Source organism: Moschus berezovskii, chromosome 13, assembly GCF_049115385.1.
Source record: "Moschus berezovskii isolate FMDL1 chromosome 13, NW_MosBer_1.0, whole genome shotgun sequence".
NCBI classification, from domain to species: domain Eukaryota; kingdom Metazoa; phylum Chordata; class Mammalia; order Artiodactyla; family Moschidae; genus Moschus; species Moschus berezovskii.
In genome coordinates, this window is record NC_142472.1 from 16,336,666 (window position 1) to 16,355,642 (window position 18,977).

The 18,977-nt window shown below is 40.9% G+C and overlaps 1 protein-coding gene across 1 annotated transcript in view; it reads left to right on the plus strand.

The window, feature by feature from the left end:
- LOC148775813 (ATP-binding cassette sub-family C member 4-like) overlaps nucleotides 1-18,977 on the plus strand; it is a 114,808-nt gene that overhangs the window by 83,438 nt on the left and 12,393 nt on the right. Inside the window, 3 exon segments of the mRNA XM_088842815.1 lie at nucleotides 8,764-8,936; nucleotides 9,376-9,394; nucleotides 9,396-9,482. Of these exon segments, the coding sequence (XP_088698941.1) occupies nucleotides 8,764-8,936; nucleotides 9,376-9,394; nucleotides 9,396-9,482 (279 nt within the window).

Here is an 18,977-nt window from a genome sequence, read left to right on the forward strand (position 1 = left end):
TGCTTTTTAACACAGTTTAATTTTGTCATAGCTTTCCTGCCAAGAAGCAATCACCTTCTAATTTCAAGGCTACAGTTACCATCTGTACTGATTTTAGAGCCCTAGAAGAGGAAATCTGTCACTGCTTCTATCTTTTCCTCTTTTATTTGCCGTGAAATGATGGGACTGGATGCCATGATCTTAGTTTTATTAATGTTGAGTTTTAAGCCAACTTTTTCACTCCTCTTTCACCCTCATCAAGAGGTATCACTAAATCAATGAAGTCAGTTTTTAAGTGAACCAAAACCCCTATTTATTAACTTGTGTATGATGCCTAACTGGATATGTGAACCCAAACTTACAGAGTTAATCTGAGAATGAATAGGAGGGAACCACTATGTTTTCCTCTTTATGAACTTCAGTTAAAAGGAAAAGATGGCTTAGAAATTTTTTAAGGTCCTCTAGTTCTGTTTCCTCCTTCTTTCTTGGCCGAGATGGACATTCAGAAGGAAGACAGTCCTATGGATGTTGCCTGTCTCATTTTGTTTATTTTTCTAAATATGCTGAAAATACATTTTTCATGTACTGAAAACTTGCCAACTTATGGTAAACTGATAAAAGTTCATCAGAAATTAGCGCTATTGGGGTGCTAAAAAGCAATGGCAGCTCCAAAAATATAACATGAGTAGTGCCTAAGGATGAAGCACTTTATCACTCAGAGGTTAAAAGTTCATAGTAGATAGAACTCTGGAAGTGAATCATTGATGTGTTGCTTCTGTTAAAAAGCAAAACCAAAACACCTTAGATATTGGGATTTGGAATTAAAGGTAGAGTATGGGGGCTTCCCCAGTTGCTCAGTGATAAAGAGTCTGCCTGCAATGGGGGAGAAGTGGGATTGATCCCTGAGTTGGGAAGATTCCCTAGAGGAGGAAATGGTAACCCGTTCCAATATTATTGCCTGGGAAATCCCATGGACAGAGAAATCTGGTGGGCTACAGTCCATAAGGTCCACCACTTAGCAACTAAACAATAACAAAAATGTTCTGTCAAAACTGGGAAGAAATCATGCAGTTAAATGTCCGACATTGATAGCGTCTCTGTTAGGACACAAGTGTGTCTCATCACACAGGAAACCAAGATGCAGAAACCTGGGCGTCAGCAGCCTGTGCATCAGGAACCATGTGCTTCAGTCCTTGCAGTGGAGACAGGTCACATGTCCATTTCCCGGGGCCTTGTGTTAGGTGAACTTCCTTTACTGCTGGCCCTGCTCTGGGAAAAGCTCTTCCCCATCTGTTTATTGCATTTCAGTGTCTCCTGGCCCACACTAGATTTTCTCTTTGAAAAGTAAGAAAGTTCCACAAAATGTGGAAACCACCTGACCTCTGTGTTCACCCCCTGTGAGGGGTGTGAGTACCTACTACACATAGTGCACAGAGTCATGATGGAACAGGGTGCCGTATAAGTCCAGTTTATTATTTTCCAGTTTTGCTGTATTCTATTATTTTCCCAAGCTCAAAAACAATCTGAGGTATTCTAGGCTGAGATGTATAGTTTTGAATAGTAGTTATTTGTTCTATTTTCCTTAAATTATAACATTTTCAGTGCTTTCGTTTGTTTAAAGTGTGATATGATATCTTGGAGTCAGTTAATTGTTATAAGAATATATCCTTTTTACAACTACACTTACTAAGAAAACAGTGTTAGATATAAATTACTTATCCATATGCATTTAGTTTCTAATTAATAGGAACAGTTATGTCATGCAATTAGAGTCACTTACGTCTTCCTTCAAGTTGTTGCTGTTTGTCGCATCTGACTCTTCTGCAACCCCATGAACTGTAGCCCGCCATGCTCCTCTCTCCATGGAATTTTTCAGTCAAGAATATTGGAGTGGGTTGCGATTTCCTTAGCTAGGGGATCGCACCCAAGATTGAACTCAAGTCTCCTGTTTGGCAGGTGGATTCTTTACCACTGAGCCACCAGGGAAGCCCACCTTCAGCCAACCAATATCTACTAAGAACTTGTTAGGCAATGCTGCAGATTCTGGGGCTGTCACAGTCATCAAGAGACAAAATGTCTGTCCTTCTGAAGCTGAAATTCTCCAGGAGAAGTTGAAAATCAAGCCAGTGCATATGTAACAAAATAGTGCTGATATGTGCAAAGGAGAAAGTGAAGCAGAGCATGAGGAGGGGCAAGCTGCAGCATTATTAATCATGGGCAATATCTATTGATCTGTTACAAATTCTGCATGCACTGACACATTTAATATTCTTAACAATGTTAAGAGGTACAGTTCAGTTGAGTTCAGTTGCTCAATCGTCTCCGACTATTTGCAACCCCATGAATTGTAGCACACCAGGCTTCCCTGTCCATCACCAACTCCCGGAGTTCACTCAAACTCACGTCCATTGAATCGGTGATGCCATCCAGCAGTCTCATCCTCTGCCGTCCCCTTCTCCTCCTGCCCCCAATTCCTCTGAGCATCAGAGTCTTTTCCAGTGAGTCAACTCGTCGCATGAGGTGGCCAAAGTATTGCAGTTTCAGCTTTAGCATCAGTCCTTCCAATGAACACCCAGGCTGATCTCCTTTAGAATGGACTGGTTGGATCTCCTTGCAGGCCAAGGGACTCTCAAGAGTCTTCTCCAGCACCACAGTTCAAAAGCATCAATTCTTCGGCGATCAGCTTTCTTCACAGTCCAACTCTCACATCCATACCTGACCACGGGAAAAAGCATAGCCTTGACTAGACAGACCTTTGTTGGCAAAGTAATGTCTCTGCTTTTGAATATGCTATCTAGGTTGGTCATAACTTTCCTTCCAAGGAGTAAGCGTCTTTTAATTTCATGGCTGAAATCAGCATCCGCGGTGATTTTGGAGACCAAAATATAAAGTCTGACACTGTTTCCACTGTTTCACCATCTATTTGCCATGAAGTGATGGGACCAGAGCCATGATCTTAGTTTTCTGAATGTTGAGCTTCAAGCCACCCTTTTCACTCTCCTCTTTCAATTTCATCAAGAGGCTTTTGAGTTCCTCTTCACTTTCTGCCATAAGGGTGCTGTCATCTGCATATCTGAGGTTATTGAGATTTCTCCCCATATTCTTGATTCCAGCTTGTGCTTCTTCCAGCCCAGCGTACCTCACAATGTACTCTGCATATAAGTTAAATAAGCAGGGTGACAATATACAACCTTGACGTACTCCTTTTCCTATTTGGAACCAGTCTGTTGTTTCATGTACAGTTCTGACTGTTGCTTCCTGACCTGAATACAGGTTTCTCAAGAGGCAGGTCAGGTGGTCTGGTATTCCCATCTCTTTCAGAATTTTCCAAAGTGTATTGGCATCCACACAGTCAAAGGCTTTGGCATAGTCAATGAAGCAGAAATAGATGTTTTTCTGGAACTCTCTCGCTTTCTCCATGATCCAGCGGATGTTGGCAATTTGATCCCTGGTGCCTCTGCCTTTTCTAAAACCAGCTTGTACATTTGGAAGTTCACAGTTCACGTATTGCTGAAGCCTGGCTTGGAGAATTTTGAGCATGACTTTACTAGCGTGTGAGATGAGTGCAATTGTGCGGTAGTTTGAGCATTCTTTGGCATTGCCTTTCTTTGGCACTGAAATGAAGACTGACCTTTTCCAGTCCTGTGGCCACTGCTGAGTTTTCCAAATTTGCTGGCATATTGAGTGCTGCACTTTCACAGCATCATCTTTCAGGATTTGAAATAGCTCAACTGGAATTCCATCACCTCCACTAGCTTTGTTCGTAGTGATGCTTTCTAAGGCCCACTTGACTTCACATTCCAAGATGTCTGGCTCTAGGTCGGTGATCATGTTGTCGTGATTATCTTGGTCGTGAAGATCTTTTTTGTACAGTTCTTCTGTGTATTCTTGCCACCTGTTCTTAATATCTTCTGCTTCTGTTAGGTCCATACCATTTCTGTCCTTTATCGAGCCCATTTTTCCATGAAATGTTCCCTTGGAATCGCTCATTTTCTTGAAGAGATCTCTAGTCTTTCCCATTCTGTTGTTTTCGTCTATTTGCATTGATCACTGAGGAAGGCTTTCTTATCTCTCATTGCTATTCTTTGGATCTCTGCATTCAGATGCTTATATCTTTCCTTTTCTCCTTTGCTTTTCTCTTCTCTTCACAGCTATTTTTAAGGCTTCCCCAGACAGCCATTTTGCTTTTTTGTATTTCTTTTCCACGGGGATGGTCTTGATCCCTGTCTCCTGTACAATGTCACAAACCTCCGTCCATAGTTCATCAGGCACTCTATCAGATTAGTCCCTTAAATCTATTTCTCACTTCCACTGTATAATCATAAGGGATTTGATTTAGTTCGTATCTGAATGGTCTAGTGGTTTTCCCTACTTTCTTCAATTTCAGTCTGAATTTGGCAATAAGGAGTTCATGATCTGAGCCACAGTCAGCTCCCGGTCTTGTTTTTGCTAACTGTATAGAGTTTCTCCATCTTTGGCTGCAAAGAGTATAATCAATCTGATTTTGGTCTTGACCTTCTGGTGATGTCCATGTATAGAGTCTTCTCTTGTGTTGTTGGAAGAGGGTGTTTGCTATGACCAGTGCATTCTCTTGGCAAAACTCTATTAGCCTTTGCCCTGCTTCATTCCATACTCCAAGGCCAAATTTGCCTGTTACTCCAGGTGTTTCTTGACTTCCTACTTTTGCATCCCAGTTCCCTATAATGAAAAGGACATCTTTTTGGGTGTTAGTTCTAAAAGGTCTTATAGGTCTTCATAGAACTACTCCACTTCGGCTTCTTAAGCGTTTCTGGTTGGGGCATAGTCTTGGATTACTCTAATATTGAATGGTTTGCCTTGGAAACAAACAGAGATCATTCTGTCGTTTTTGAGATTGCATCCAAGTACTGCATTTTGGACTCTTTTGTTGACCATGATGGCTACTCAATTTCTTCTAAGGTATCCCTACTCACAGTAGTAGATATAATGGTCATCTGAGTTAAATTCTCTCATTCCAGTCCATTTTAGTTCACTGATTCCTAGAATGTCGACGTTCACTCTTGCCATCTCCTGTGTGACCACTTCCAATTTGCCTTGATTCATGGACCTAACATTCAAGCTTCCTATGCAATATTGCTCTTTACAGCATTGGACCTTGCTTCTATCACCGGTCACATCCACAACTGTGTATTGTTTTTGCTTTGGCTCCATCTGTTCATTCTATCTGGAGTTATTTCTCCACTGATCTCCAGTAGCATATTGGGCACCTACCGACCTGGGGAGTTCCTCATTCAATATCCTATCATTTTGCCTTTTCATACTGTTCATGGGGTTCTCAATGCAAGAATACTTGTTTGCCATTCCCTTCTCCAGTGGACCACATTCTGTCAGACCTCTCCACCATGACCTGCCCAGCTTGGGTGGCCCCATACGGCATGGCTTAGTTTCATTGAGTTAGATAAGGTTGTGGTCCTTGTGATCAGATTGACTAGTTTTCTATGATTATGATTTCAGTGTGTCTGCCCTCTGATGCCCTCTCGCAATACCTACCATCTTACTTGGGTTTCTCTTACCTTGGTTGTGGGGTATCTCTTCACGGCTGCTCAAAGCGCAGCCACTGCTCCTTACCTTGGATGAGGAGTATCTCCTCATAGCCGCCCCTCCTGACCTTGAACATGGAGTAGCTCCTTTTGGCCCTCCTGTGCCTGCGCAACTGCTGCTACTTGGACGTGGGGTTGTACACACCTGTATAATTATGATATTATAGTCTTACTTAGAGTTTAGGAGAAGGCAATGGCACCCCACTCCAGTACTCCTGCCTAGAAAATCCCATGGATGGAGGAGCCTGGTAGGCTGCAGTCCATGGGGTCACTAAGAGTCGGACACAACTGAGCGACTTCAGTTTCACTTTTCACTTTCACACATTGGAGAAGGAAATGGCAACCCACTCCAGTGTTCTTGCCTGGAGAATCCCAGGGATGGGGGAGCCTGGTGGGCTGCCGTCTATGGGGTCGCACAGAGTCGGACATGACTGAAGTGACTTAGTTTTGGAAGATAAGATAGAGTAGGTTCAGGAACTTGTCCTGTTGGCACAGGCAGGCAAGACTTATGCCCAGGCTGCCTGGCTTCAAATATCCAATTTATTTTTTTTTGGCTGCAAAAAAATAGTCAACAAAAGAGTCTAAAATGCAGTACTTTGGTGCAATCTCAAAAATGACAGAATGATCTCAGTTCATTTCCAAGGGAAACCATTCAGTATCACTGTAATCCAAGTCTATGCCCCAACCACTAATGCTAAAAAAAGCTGAAGTTGAACAGTTCAATGAAGAGCTAGAAGACTTTCTAGAACTAAAACCAAGAAAGATGTCTTCTTAATCATAGGGGACAGAAATGCGAATGTAGGAAATCAAGAGATACCTGGAGTAACACGCATGGTTGGCCTTAGAGTACAAAATAAAGCAGGGCAAAGGCTAACAGAGTTTTGCCAAGAGAACGTTCTGGTCATAACAAACACCCTCTTCCAACAATACAAGAGACAACTCTACACATGGACATCACCAGATGGTCAATACCAAAATCAGATTGATTATATTTATTGCAGCCAAAGATGGAAAAGCTCTATACAGTCAGCAAAAACAAGACGGCAGTTGACTATGGCGCAGATCATGAACTCCTTGTTGCCAAACTCAGGCTTAAATTGAAGAAAGTAGGGGAAAACACAAGGCAACTCCGATATGACCTAAAACAAATCCCTTACAAATTATACAGTGGAAGTGACAAGTAGATTCAAGGGATTAATTCTGAAGTACCTTAAGATCTATGGACAGAGGTTTGTAACACTCTACAAGAGTTGGTGAACAAAACCATCCCCAAGAAAAAGAAATGCAACAAGGCAAAATGGTTGTCTGGGAAGGCCTACAATAGCTGAGAAAAGAAGAGAAGCTAAAGGCAAAGAAGAAAATGTCAGATATACCCATCTCAATGCAGAGTTACAGAGAATAGCACAGAGAGATAAGAAAGCCTTCCTAAGTGATCAATGCAAAGAAATAGAGGAAAACAATAGAAAAGGAAAGACCAGAGATTTTTTTCAACAAAATTAGCAATACCAAGGGAACATTTCCTGCAAGGATAGGCACAGTAAAGGGGAGACACGGCATGGACCTAACAGAAGCAGGATAGATTAAGAAGTGGTGGCAAGGATACATGGAAGGACTATTTTAGAAAAAGGTCTTAATGACCCAAATAGCTACAATGATGTGATCACTCACTTAGAGACAGACATCTTGGAACGCGAAGTCAAGTGGGGTTTAGAAAGCATCATGATGAAAAAAGCTAGTGGTGACAGAATTCCAGCTGATCTATTTCAAATGCTAAAAATGATGCTGTGAAAGTGCTGCAATCAATATGCTAGCAAATTTGAAAGACTCAGCAGTGGCCACAGGACTGGAAAAAGTCAGTCTTAAAACTCAATATTCAAGAAACTAAGACCATGGCATCCTGTCTCATCACTTCATTGCAGTAGATGGGGAAACAGGGGAAACAATGACAGACTTATTTCCAAAATCACTGCAAATGGTGACTGCAGTCATGAAATTAAAAGATGCTTGCTCCTGGGAAGAGGAGTTATAACAAACCTAGACAGAATATTAAAATGCAGAGACATCACTTTGCCGACAAAGTCCATGTAGTCAAACCTATGGTTTTCCCAGTAGTCATTTACCAGTGTGAGAGTTGGACCATAAAGAAGGCTGAGGGCTGAAGAACTGATGCTTTTGAACTGTAGTTCTGGAGAAGATTGTTGAGAGTCCCTTGGACAGCAAGGAGATCAAACGAGTCAATCCTAAAGGAAATCAACCCTGAATTTTCCCTGGAAGGACTGATGATGAAGCTAAAGCTCCAATACTTTGGCCACCTGATGTGAAGAGATGACTCTCTTCACATCAGGAAAAGACCCTGATGCTGGGAAAGATGGAGGACAGGTGGATAAGAGTACAAAAGAGGACAAGATGGTTGGGTGGCATCATCAAGTTAATGGACCTGATTTTGAGCAAAATCCAAGCAATAGTGAAGGACAAGGAACCCCGGTGTGCTGCTGTCCATGGGGTTGCAAAGTGTTGGGCACGACTCAGCTACTGGATGACAATAACCTGTATCCATGTGCTGGAGGAAATAAGATATTGTGTTTTATTTTTCATGTGTTTTCATTCACTATAATGCATATGACACTGAAGAAAATGCACTTGATTGGTCCACTATTTATAGGATTAAACTTGGGAAAGAACCATCATCAGAATGGGTTCCAGGATTATTAATGTATAAGGGACAGTTTGCCATTGCTTAAACTTGCATATATTAAACTTTAGAAAATAGTAAAGGGCCAATAAGCTTATATCTTCAGAGAATGAGATTTCTGTAAAATTTTTGAAAGTTTTTCTTTAGTGTACCAACTCCTATGCAAAATGTACTTTGGGAAACTTGACTCAACCATAAAGATCCTTTTAAGTTTTCTGTTTAAATCACATTGGGAGAAATAACTTCACTTTTTGAGAAACTTCCTTAACTAACCCCTAGGTGGGGTTTCTGGTGGATATCCTGTGGTGGGACTGGGGGACACTGAGATCTTTCTGCCCTGAGTTGACTCCATCTTTCTCAGTGAACACTCATTGGAAGGCGCTCACCCCATCACCTGTCTGTACATGTAAGATACGTAAGAAGTCCCGAGGATGTCAAAGCTCTAATTCTAAGAGGCTTGTTTACTTCAATAGCAGTTTGCTTAGAAAAATGTCATTCTTTCTGTATCCGCAGGTACAACTCAAAGAATCCATCGAAGGTCTTCCTGCTAAAATGAATACTGAATTAGCAGAATCTGGATTGAACCTGAGTGTTGGTCAGAAACAACTGGTGTGCCTTGCCAGGGTTATTCTCAGGAAGAATCAGATATTGATTATTGACAAAGCCACATCATACGTGGATCCAAGGTATGGAGCTGAGCCCCAGGAAATCTTGACTCTGACTTGTAAATGTGGCAAATGGAAAACATTTAGTGAATCTTTGAAATGTTTTTAAGTGCTCTTTTGGCCTCATGGATATGTATTGATAATATTAATTCCAGAAAACAAAGGAAAAAACCAAGACATGTTATATGGTATTAATGTTGCTATGAGGCATCCTAAGAGAGCTGAATTCCTAAATCCAGCTCCTGATTGTTTCCAGCAATTTTGAGAGAAGACTAATTTTCCATTATTTTATGAAAAATAGTAAATTTCTAAGTAGACTTTTATACTTAGTTTTCTAGGAACAAGACTATATGTTAAAGTATTGATTTTTAAAAACATTATAAAAATACCACAGGATATTTTTAATTCTTCAGTCTGCTTTTCCTGTCTTTACTGAACTAATCAACTTCTTTGTTTCTAGAACTGATGAGTTAATACAAAAAAAAAATTCATGAGCGATTTGCCCAGTGCACCGTGCTGACCATTGCACACAGGTTGAGCACTGTTATTGACTGTGAATGGATAATGGTAAGACCCTCACCATTTTAGTTGTGTCCATTTATGTTCACTTTTCAATGTATCCTTCCATGTAAAATTTGATAGGAACGTCCATTAATTTTTCTCTTAGTTCCTTCTCTCATTCCTGAACATTACTGAAGTACTTAACTATACTTTTAGAATGCATTATTAAATAATATATCCAATGATCTTATATTTTCATATTAAAAGTTTATTTGAGTTGTCTTGTTTTATGATGGCCAATGATTAAAATATTCCAAACCCAAGTTAGAGCTCCATATTTTAGTGGTGTAGAACATAGTCATTTTCACTGTGTCATAGAAGTTTCAGCATTTTTGGATTCTCTTATCAAAAAATTAGCCTCTAATTTAGACTGCCAGGAGGTTGATGGCTAAAGTCGTAGAATTTCTCAGGAGTCCATGAGAAGAAAAGGCCTAGTGAGAAAAGCAATACTTTAACTGAAAGGTTTTAATATAAGAAATTTATTACATAGGGATTCAGTTCAGTCAGCTCAGTTCAGTTCAGTCGCTCAGTCGTGTCCGACTCTCCACGACCCCATGAATCACAGCACGCCAGGCCTCCCTGTCTTATCACCAACTCCCGGAGTACACTCAAACTCATGTCTACAGAGTCGGTGATGCCATCCAGCCATCTCATTCTCTGTCGTCACCTTCTTCTTAGAGGACTAGAAAAATGAAACACTAGGTAATGATTTTAGAAAGCAGCTACCATATCCTAGGACAGATCTCCAGACCTGAGAACTCGGAAGAGAGGCCCTAAAGAATTGATGCTCGGACCTCTGAGGAGAGGTCACTGCCCGGTTGTTGGTCATATTTGTGAGGGGGCAGCATGGGACTGGTCGCTGGAGTCAGGTCCCAGTTCTGAGGTGATGCTAGTAGCAAAATCAGGTAGAACATTAGCTGTGTTTCCCACCTTCAGTCTCCATCTAGTGCCCCCTACTGGCAGGACCTAACAAAGGCCACCTGGCAAAAGAGTCTGAACTGTTGCAGTGACTTGCAGAGACCCAGCTTCTGCATCACAGATCCGAGTATGGAAGGAAAGGCAAATCAGGGATGAGAGACTAAATAAACAACCAGAGAGTCTCACACAATAGCTCTGTTCTGTACACGCGGCAAGCTCCAGGCTTTGGTCTCTGGTTATCTGCCTAGTATCTTCCTTCCAGGTTTGGTTGACTCTTTCTTCCTTAGGAATTTAACATTTCCTCCCTTAGCTTTATTTCCTTCCTCCGTCAATTCCTTTTCTCTTTTTTGTTTTATCTCTTTCTTTGTCCTTTCCCTCTGTTGCTTGCTTAGTTTCAATAAATGAGAAATGGGATGTGACTTTATAACATAAGAAAAGCATTCCTCAAAGGAAAAACTGTGGCAGCAAATAATCTCAGGGAATACAAGATACTTTAAGGTATTTTGAATGTCCATACAAAACAGGAATCACTAATGAGTGGTCAGTAATACCCACATAGTACCATCTCTTTGGACTTCTTGGGCAGCTTCTGGAATATCACCTCCTGTCCTCCTTCACATGCATTGTCAGAGGGATCATCAGTGGGGCACTGAGTAGATACCAGGCTGTCAGCATTGAGGCAGTGCCTGTAGCCTCACTCTCCAAGCTGGACGTGCACAAAAGTGAGCTCTGGGGAGGCAGAGGACAGGAGTGGGGCGTCCCCAACCAAAAGGATGCTCTAGGCTCCAAGCAGTGTGTCTGGCTACCTGGACTAGACATCACGGTAGGAAGCAGGCTCTACCTGCAGACTTTCATGAGAGATGGAGTGGCATTCAAGATTGCCCAACAGTGACTCTTAATTTCTAGAAATGTTTTGTGTCAGACATCCTTTCAGTTCAGTTCAGTTCAGTCGCTCAGTCATGTCCGACTCTTTGCGACCCCATGAATCACAGCACGCCAGGCCTCCCTGTCCATCACCAACTCCTGGAGTTCACTCAAACTCATGTCCATCGAGTCAGTGATGCCATCCAGCCATCTCATTCTCTGTCGTCCCCTTCTCCTCCCGCCCCCAATCCTTCCCAGCATCAGAGTCTTCCAGTGAGTCAACTCGTAGCATGAGGTGGCCAAAGTATTGGAGTTTCAGCTTTAGCATCAGTCCTTCCAATGAACATCCAGGATTGATCTCCTTTAGAATGGACTGTTGGATCTCCTTGCAGTACAAAGGACTCTCAAGAGTCTTCTCCAACACCACAGTTCAAAAGCATCAATCAGCTTTCTTCACAGTCCAACTCTCACATCCATACATGACCACTGGAAAAACCATAGCCTTGACTAGACAGACCTTTGTTGGCAAAGTAATGTCTCTGCTTTTTAATATACTATCAAGGTTGGTCATAACTTTCCTTCCAAGGAGTAAGCGTCTTTTAATTTCATGGCTGCAATCAGCATCCGCAGTGATTTTGGAGCCCAAAAACAAAGTCTGACACAGTCTCCACTCTTTTCCCATCTATTGCCATGAAGTGATGGGGCCAGATGCCGTGATCTTTGTTTTCTGAATGTTGAGCTTCAAGCCAACCTTTTCACTCTCCTCTTTCACTTTCCTCAAGAGGCTCTTTAGTTCCTCTTCACTTTCTGCCATAAGGGTGGTGTCATCTGTATATCTGAGGTTATTGAGATTTCTCCCGGCAATCTTGATTCCAGTTTGTGCTTCTTCCAGCCCAGCGTTCCTCATGATGTACTCTGCATATAAGTTAAATAAGCAGGGTGACAATATACAGCCTTGACGTACTCCTTTTCCTATTTGGAACCAGTCTGTTGTTCCACGTCCAGTTCTGACTGTTGCTTCCTGACCTGCATACAGGTTTCTCAAGAGGCAGGTCAGGTGTTCTGGTATTCCCATCTCTTTCAGAATTTTCCACAGTTTATTGGGATTCACACAGTCAACAGCTTTGGCATAGTCAATGAAGCAGAAATAGATGTTTTTCTGGAATTCTCTTGCTTTCTCCATGATCCAGTGGATGTTGTCAATTTGATCTCTGGTTCCTCTGCCTTTTCTAAAACCAGCTTGTACATCTGGAAGTTCACAGTTCACGTATTGCTGAAGCCTGGCTTGGAGAATTTTGAGCATGACTTTACTAGCGTGTGAGATGAGTGCAATTGTGCAGTAGTTTGAGCATTCTTTGGCATTCCCTTTCTTTGGGATTGGAATGAAGACTGACCTCTTCCAGTCCTGTGGCCACTGCTGAGTTTTCCAAATTTGCTGGCATATTGAGTGCAGCACTTTCACAGCATCATCTTTCAACATTTGAAATAGCTCAACTGGAATTCCATCACCTCCACTAGCTTTGTTCGTAGTGATGCTTTCTAAGGCCCACTTGACTTCACATTCCAAGATGTCTGGCTCTAGGTCAGTGATCACATTATCGTGATTATCTTGGTTGTGAAGATCTTTTCTGTACAGTTCTTCTGTGTATTCTTGCCACCTCTTCTTAATATCTTCTGTTTCTGTTAGGTCCATACCCTTTCTGTCCTTTATCGAGCCCATCTTTTCATGAAATGTTCCCTTGGAATCTCTAATTTTCTTGAAGAGATCTCTTGTTTTTCCTATTCTGTTGTTTTCCTCAGGCATCCTTGGTCCTTCATTTTGTGTTCTTGAATGCTAATTTGAAAAATATCCTTTTATTTCTAGTTTTTACCTGTCACTTCATTGTTCTTACCTCTCACCATCGTATTTCAAGGACTGTCCCCCAACGCACCATTTTTCAATAACAAATAAATGATGCTGTGAAATGTATCTGTTTGAAACCCTTTGTCAGACTTTAGACATAGCAGCAGAAAGATGGCTTGATCTCCAGCTCAGTTAAGGGTCTGTTCAATTAAATTCTTTGCTCCTAACTGTACCCTGAAGATTTATTTTTGGTCTTTAGTATTATAGCATTAATGACATTCATAGTAGCAGATTCTTTTTATTATCTAATTCTTAGAAATACTGTTAGCTTGAAATGTGTGGTTGGTTAGGGAAACTGAAGAAGGACAGAATTTGGAGGACATGTTGCCTGGTCAGTCCTAACGTGTTATCATTCAGCACCTGATCTGCGGATATGAACATCTATATTCTCTGAACCAGTCAGCTTTCTCGATATTATCAAAATACGTTCATTTTTTTAATGCTTTACTTACTGGTTTGTTGTTCATTCACTCAGTCATTTCCAACTGTTTGCAACCCGTGGACTGCAGTATGCCAGGCTTCCCTGTCCTTCGCTATCTCCCAGAGCTCACCTTCTGTCATCTGCTTCTCCTCCTGCCCTCAATCTTTCCCATCATCAGGGTCTTTTTCAGTGAGTTGGCTCTTCACATCAGGTGGCCAAAGTACTGGGGCTTCAGCTGCAGCATCAGTCCTTTCAGTGAATATTCAGGGTTGATTTACTTTGGGATTGACTGGTTTGATCTCCTGCAGTCCAAGGAACTCTCAAGAGTCTTCTCCAGCACCACAGTTCAAAAGCATCAATTCTTAGGCTGGCACCCAGGTTCTTTATGGGTCAACTCTCATATACATACATGACTTCTGGAAAAACCATAGCTTTGACTATACGGACCTTTGTCAGCAAAGCAATGTCTCTACTTTTTAATACACTGTCTAGGTTTGTCATAACTTTTCTTCCAAGGAACAAGCGTCTTTTAGTTACCAATATCTCCTGGTAAGGAGATTATAAATCTCTGCAACCTCAGAGTTTTCTCTCTTGGTCAATGTCTATGAACAAATCTTTAAAGTAGTTTATGAAGCAGTGCACTGCCCATCCCTCCCCAACTTTCTAGTTTTGTCTTACTCTGTTCTCCCTTCTTCCTTTACAGTCAAAACCACACTGATGGTCTTTCAGTTCTCCAAATTCAATGTTCACTATCTTACAATGTGCCCTCTCTGAACTGTTGGCTTAGTCTAAGGTATCTGCAGTGGAAATGGTGAGATGGTGGGACTTGGGGTAGATAAGGAAGTGGAGCCAAGTGGACTGTGTAATGGATTGAACATGGAATCTGAGGGCAGAGAGAGAAGCGGATGCTGGTTTTCGGGTGCAGAGACTGAGCATCTGGGTGAATGGGGAAGATGGAGCGAGAAGGAAAATGCAAGGGTTCTGTTTGGGCCTGTCATCTTTATGATGAATGACCTTGTTTCCAGAAAGGATCTTACCCTTCACTGTGGAGCTGCTTTTCCCACTCCTGTGTTGGGAGACCTTCAGTTTAAGGTTCCCTGGTTGAGGTCATCAGTGATGTCATGGGGAGGTCCCACCAGGAGATGTAAGCTTGGCCTCATGTTTACATCTTGGTCTGAGCTGGTTGTGGTTGCTGACTCCTCTGGTAGGAATAACAGGATTAGACTTCAAGGCACCAAGAGACAGGCATCCCCCAGCTTCAGGGTTGGGGATTGTCCTCTGTACTTCATTCATCCCAGGTTAAACGTTTGTATGTTATTCTAGAGCTTCTAATTACCAGTTGGTTTTCAATGCAGCAAAAACATCACAAATAATGTTCTTTCTCAAACCTTCAATTTTTGAGGCAATCTTATTTTTATTGCTTGCTTTAGAACTATAGACATACCTTGTTTTATTGTACGTCCCAGATATTGAATTTTTTACAAATTGAGAGCTTGTCATAAACCTGAATCAAGCAAGTCTATAGGCACCATTTTTCCATCAGCATTTGCTTATTCCATGTCTCTGTGTCACCTTTTGGTAATTCTCACAATATGTCAAACATTTTCACTATCATTGCAGTTGCTTTGGGGATCTATAATATCAATGATCTTTGATATTACTACTATGACTTACTGAAGTCTCTGATGATGGTTAATATTTTTTTAGCAAAGCCTTATTTTTAAGTTAAGTTCTGTACATAGTTTTTTTCCGACATAATGCTATTGCATGCATACTTGGGTATAGTATAGTGTAACATAACTTCTGTTTGCCCTGGAAAACCAGAAAATTCATGTGACTCACTTTACTGGAATATTCACTGTATTCTCGTGTTCAGAAACTGAACCCGCAGAAGCTCTGAGGGATGCCTGTACCAGTTCCTTTCTGGAAAGCAAGTGATTGTTCTGAAAGCCTTACGGGCGTAAAGGCAAGTCAATCTGCTGCAAAGCCTGATGATTCATAGGGCGGGCTGCCAGCCTGGGGAAGGAGCTAGGGAAGTGACAGATGCTGATGAAGGGCATAACCAACAGTGCTGTCACCACAAAGTCCTGTCACTGCAGGTGTTTAAGGTGTAATAATTACATATTTTTGCACTGATGAACACTTCTGCACAAAAATAGATGGATATTTTCTTTTATTCTGTTTTTTTAAAATGAAGAGCCTAACTCATAAAAATATATTTTTGTTACAAAAAAGCAACAAATATGCAAGGTAGAAATAGGAAAAATTTTAAATATCTCATAAAGGGAGGATTACAAAATACCCACCACCAGAAAGTAACAGTTGTATAGTGCTATAATATTATTTGAATAAAATTAGAACTATTAATAGTTTAATAATTAATCTTATGCAAAACAGAGTATTTAATCAGCAGAATTTTTATAGCAACAATATATTCTTAAAATCTCCCATGTCATTAATTAATTTTCTATAGCACGATTTTAATGGCTGCCTAAAATTTCATCTTAGAGATCGAGTATAATTAATCTGAAACTTTGACATAATATGGGGTACCCTGGTGGTTCAGACTGTTAAGAGTCTGCCTGGAATGCAGGAATCCCAGGTTTGACTCCTGGGTCAGGAAGATCCCTTGCAGAAGGGAAGGGCTACCCTACTCCAGTATTCTTGCCTGGAGAGTTCCATGGACAGAGGAACCTAGCAGGCTACAGTCCATGGGGTCGCAAAGAGTTTGACATGAATGAGCAACTAACACTTTCACTTTAGAGATTATATATTTTTCAAATTGTCACTTTTATTCAAAAATCTTGAAATAATTAGATGGATATGGTTTTGCTTAGTGTAAGTAAACAAGAGAAAAGACTTGTTGGGAAACAACTGTGACCCAGTTAGTAGCTTTGTGTATGTGTTGGCTCTCTGAAGGGATTTACCCAGTTCTGGCTTGTTAAACCAAACCATAAACATTTCAGAATTTTATTTTACAAAGAAATTATCTTAAGTTTAAGTATCTTAAAGATATCATAACAGCATCTAAGTTATGACTAAGCGTAAAAGTCATAACAGCAACTAAGTTAATCTTCCTCATTTGCTCCAAAACAGTGGAAAAAGACAAGTTAGAAATCCTTTTTGTCCTTAGACTCACTACTGTCTCTACATTAGAGGGTTCTTCCTACAGATTTTAGGATTAGCTGGGTGCTTGTGACCTGCTTTCTCTGCAGCCAGTAGCACAGCTGTTGCCTCCAAGTCCTGCACACTGCAGTCTTCATGTCACCCGAATTCTCCCTAGAAGCACGAACAAAGAAGCATCTGACAATCTGTACTTGCATTAACAGTACTGTTGGCTGTGGTCAACACTTTCACTGTCTGCAGTTAGAGAATTCTTTGGAAATGAATGATGAAAAACCAAAACTGGGGACAGGAAACTCAGATTCCACCTCTTTTGTTTATAGTCAATCTTATGATTTCGTTTTTTGTTTCTTCCTCAGCACAAACCTCTTCTCAGTAGAATTTTCCCCAGAGAAATCAAAACCAGAAACTGTTGTAACATCCCCACCTGGAAAGCACAAAACAGCTCACGCCTAACTAGAGTTTTACTTAAATTCTGTTTTTCACCTTCATGGAACATTTCTTTCAGAAGCCTGCATGGCTACAATTAGAACATTTTAGAAGAGAAAACTCCTTCAAAAATTCCAAAAGATTTCACTCAAGTTTTGAAAGGAGAATAACTAATCCAGAGGTAGAAAGAGTAGTTGGGGAGAAAAGATACGTTAAGAGGAAAGAATACATTTGAATCAGTTCTAATGAGGTGGATGAAACTGGAGCCTATTATACAGAGTGAAGTAAGCCAGAAAGAAAAACACCAATACAGTATACTAACACATATATATGGAATTTAGAAAGATGCAAATGATAATCCTGTATACGAGACAGCAAAAGAGACACAGATGTATAGAACATTCTTTGGGACTCTATGGGAGAGGGTGAGGGTGGGATGATTTGGGAGAATGGCATTGAAACACATATGTTGTCATATGTGAAACGAATCACTAGTTCAGGGTCAATGCATGTTATAGGATGCTCGGGGCTGGCATGCGGGGATGACCCAGAGGGAGGATAAAGGGAGGAGGGAGGTGGGAGGGGGGTTCAGGAGGGGGAACTTATGTAAACCCGGGCAAATTCATATCAATGTATGGCAAAACCAACCAATATAATATTGTAAAATAATTTGCCTCCAATAAAAAATAATTACCTAAAAAAAAAAAAAAAAAAGAGGAGAGTGCTTATGAGCAAAGGCAGCAGATTTGGGAAAAAGTGACTGTGGAGGTGACCGTGAGCCAGCCTTCATCATCCCACTGGTGAGAGACTAATTTATTATTTCAAGACCTAGGAAAGAATTTTGAGATAATACTTGCCACATTGCCCAGTGAGAAAATCATGGGCACCCATTTTACCAATGAGGGGCCCACTATGCAAATTTGGACAGCTGTCTCTGTGTCATCCCCTGGCAACCAGAAACAGAGATATGACAGGTCTTCCCCTTGCAACTCTACTTGTCAATAAGTGGGGCTCTATCTCTATTATTGCCATCATTTCTTATCAGGCTTTATCTCCATCCTCTCCTGCCCCCCGCCTCTCTGTGCACTCACACACCTCCCCTTCATTCCTCTTTTTCACTAATGGCATCTTGCCAATGAATGGATCAAGTTATCTTGAAGTGGGTCCATGTAATTTTTATGTCTAGACAGCTACCAGGAATGTCTGCACATAAACAGGTTTGATAAACACATCTTCATTGAGCTTATGGAACTCACTCACTTGTTCAACATAATGTGTTTTTACTCAACCTACTAGAGCTTGATAAGTATTTCAAGGTTGGGGTTCCTGGAGAGATCCTGGGGCTCAAGGATTATTATCACACCAATTTGAATGTGTGATTTAGTTTATAGTTTAACTTGTGTTACAGCAAGGGTGGGGACATAGTGGGAAATTACACAATGTTATTCTTATAAGGGATGTTAAAAATGTAAAACTATACCTATTTTTCTGGACACAAAGAGAATATAGATTTTCTTTATGTTTATTTGTTCTGAAATATCTAGAATCTTTGATCAAGCCAGTAAATGCAAAAGCTAAGTTGGCAAAATTCTGTTTCCAGCTGTTTTTCAGTCTATGTCCCATCTTAGCTCTTGTAGCCCCTAACGTCTTGCCTTTTAAATTTAATTAGATCCAATTTCTTTTTGCTTTTATTTCTTTTGCTTTGGGAGACTGATCAAAGAAAATATTGCTGCGATTTATGTCAAAGTGTTCTCTACCTGTGTTTTCCTTTTGTTGTACAGTACCCAGTCTTATCTTAGGTCTTTAAACTATTTTGAGTTTATTTGTATGTGTGGTATGAGGG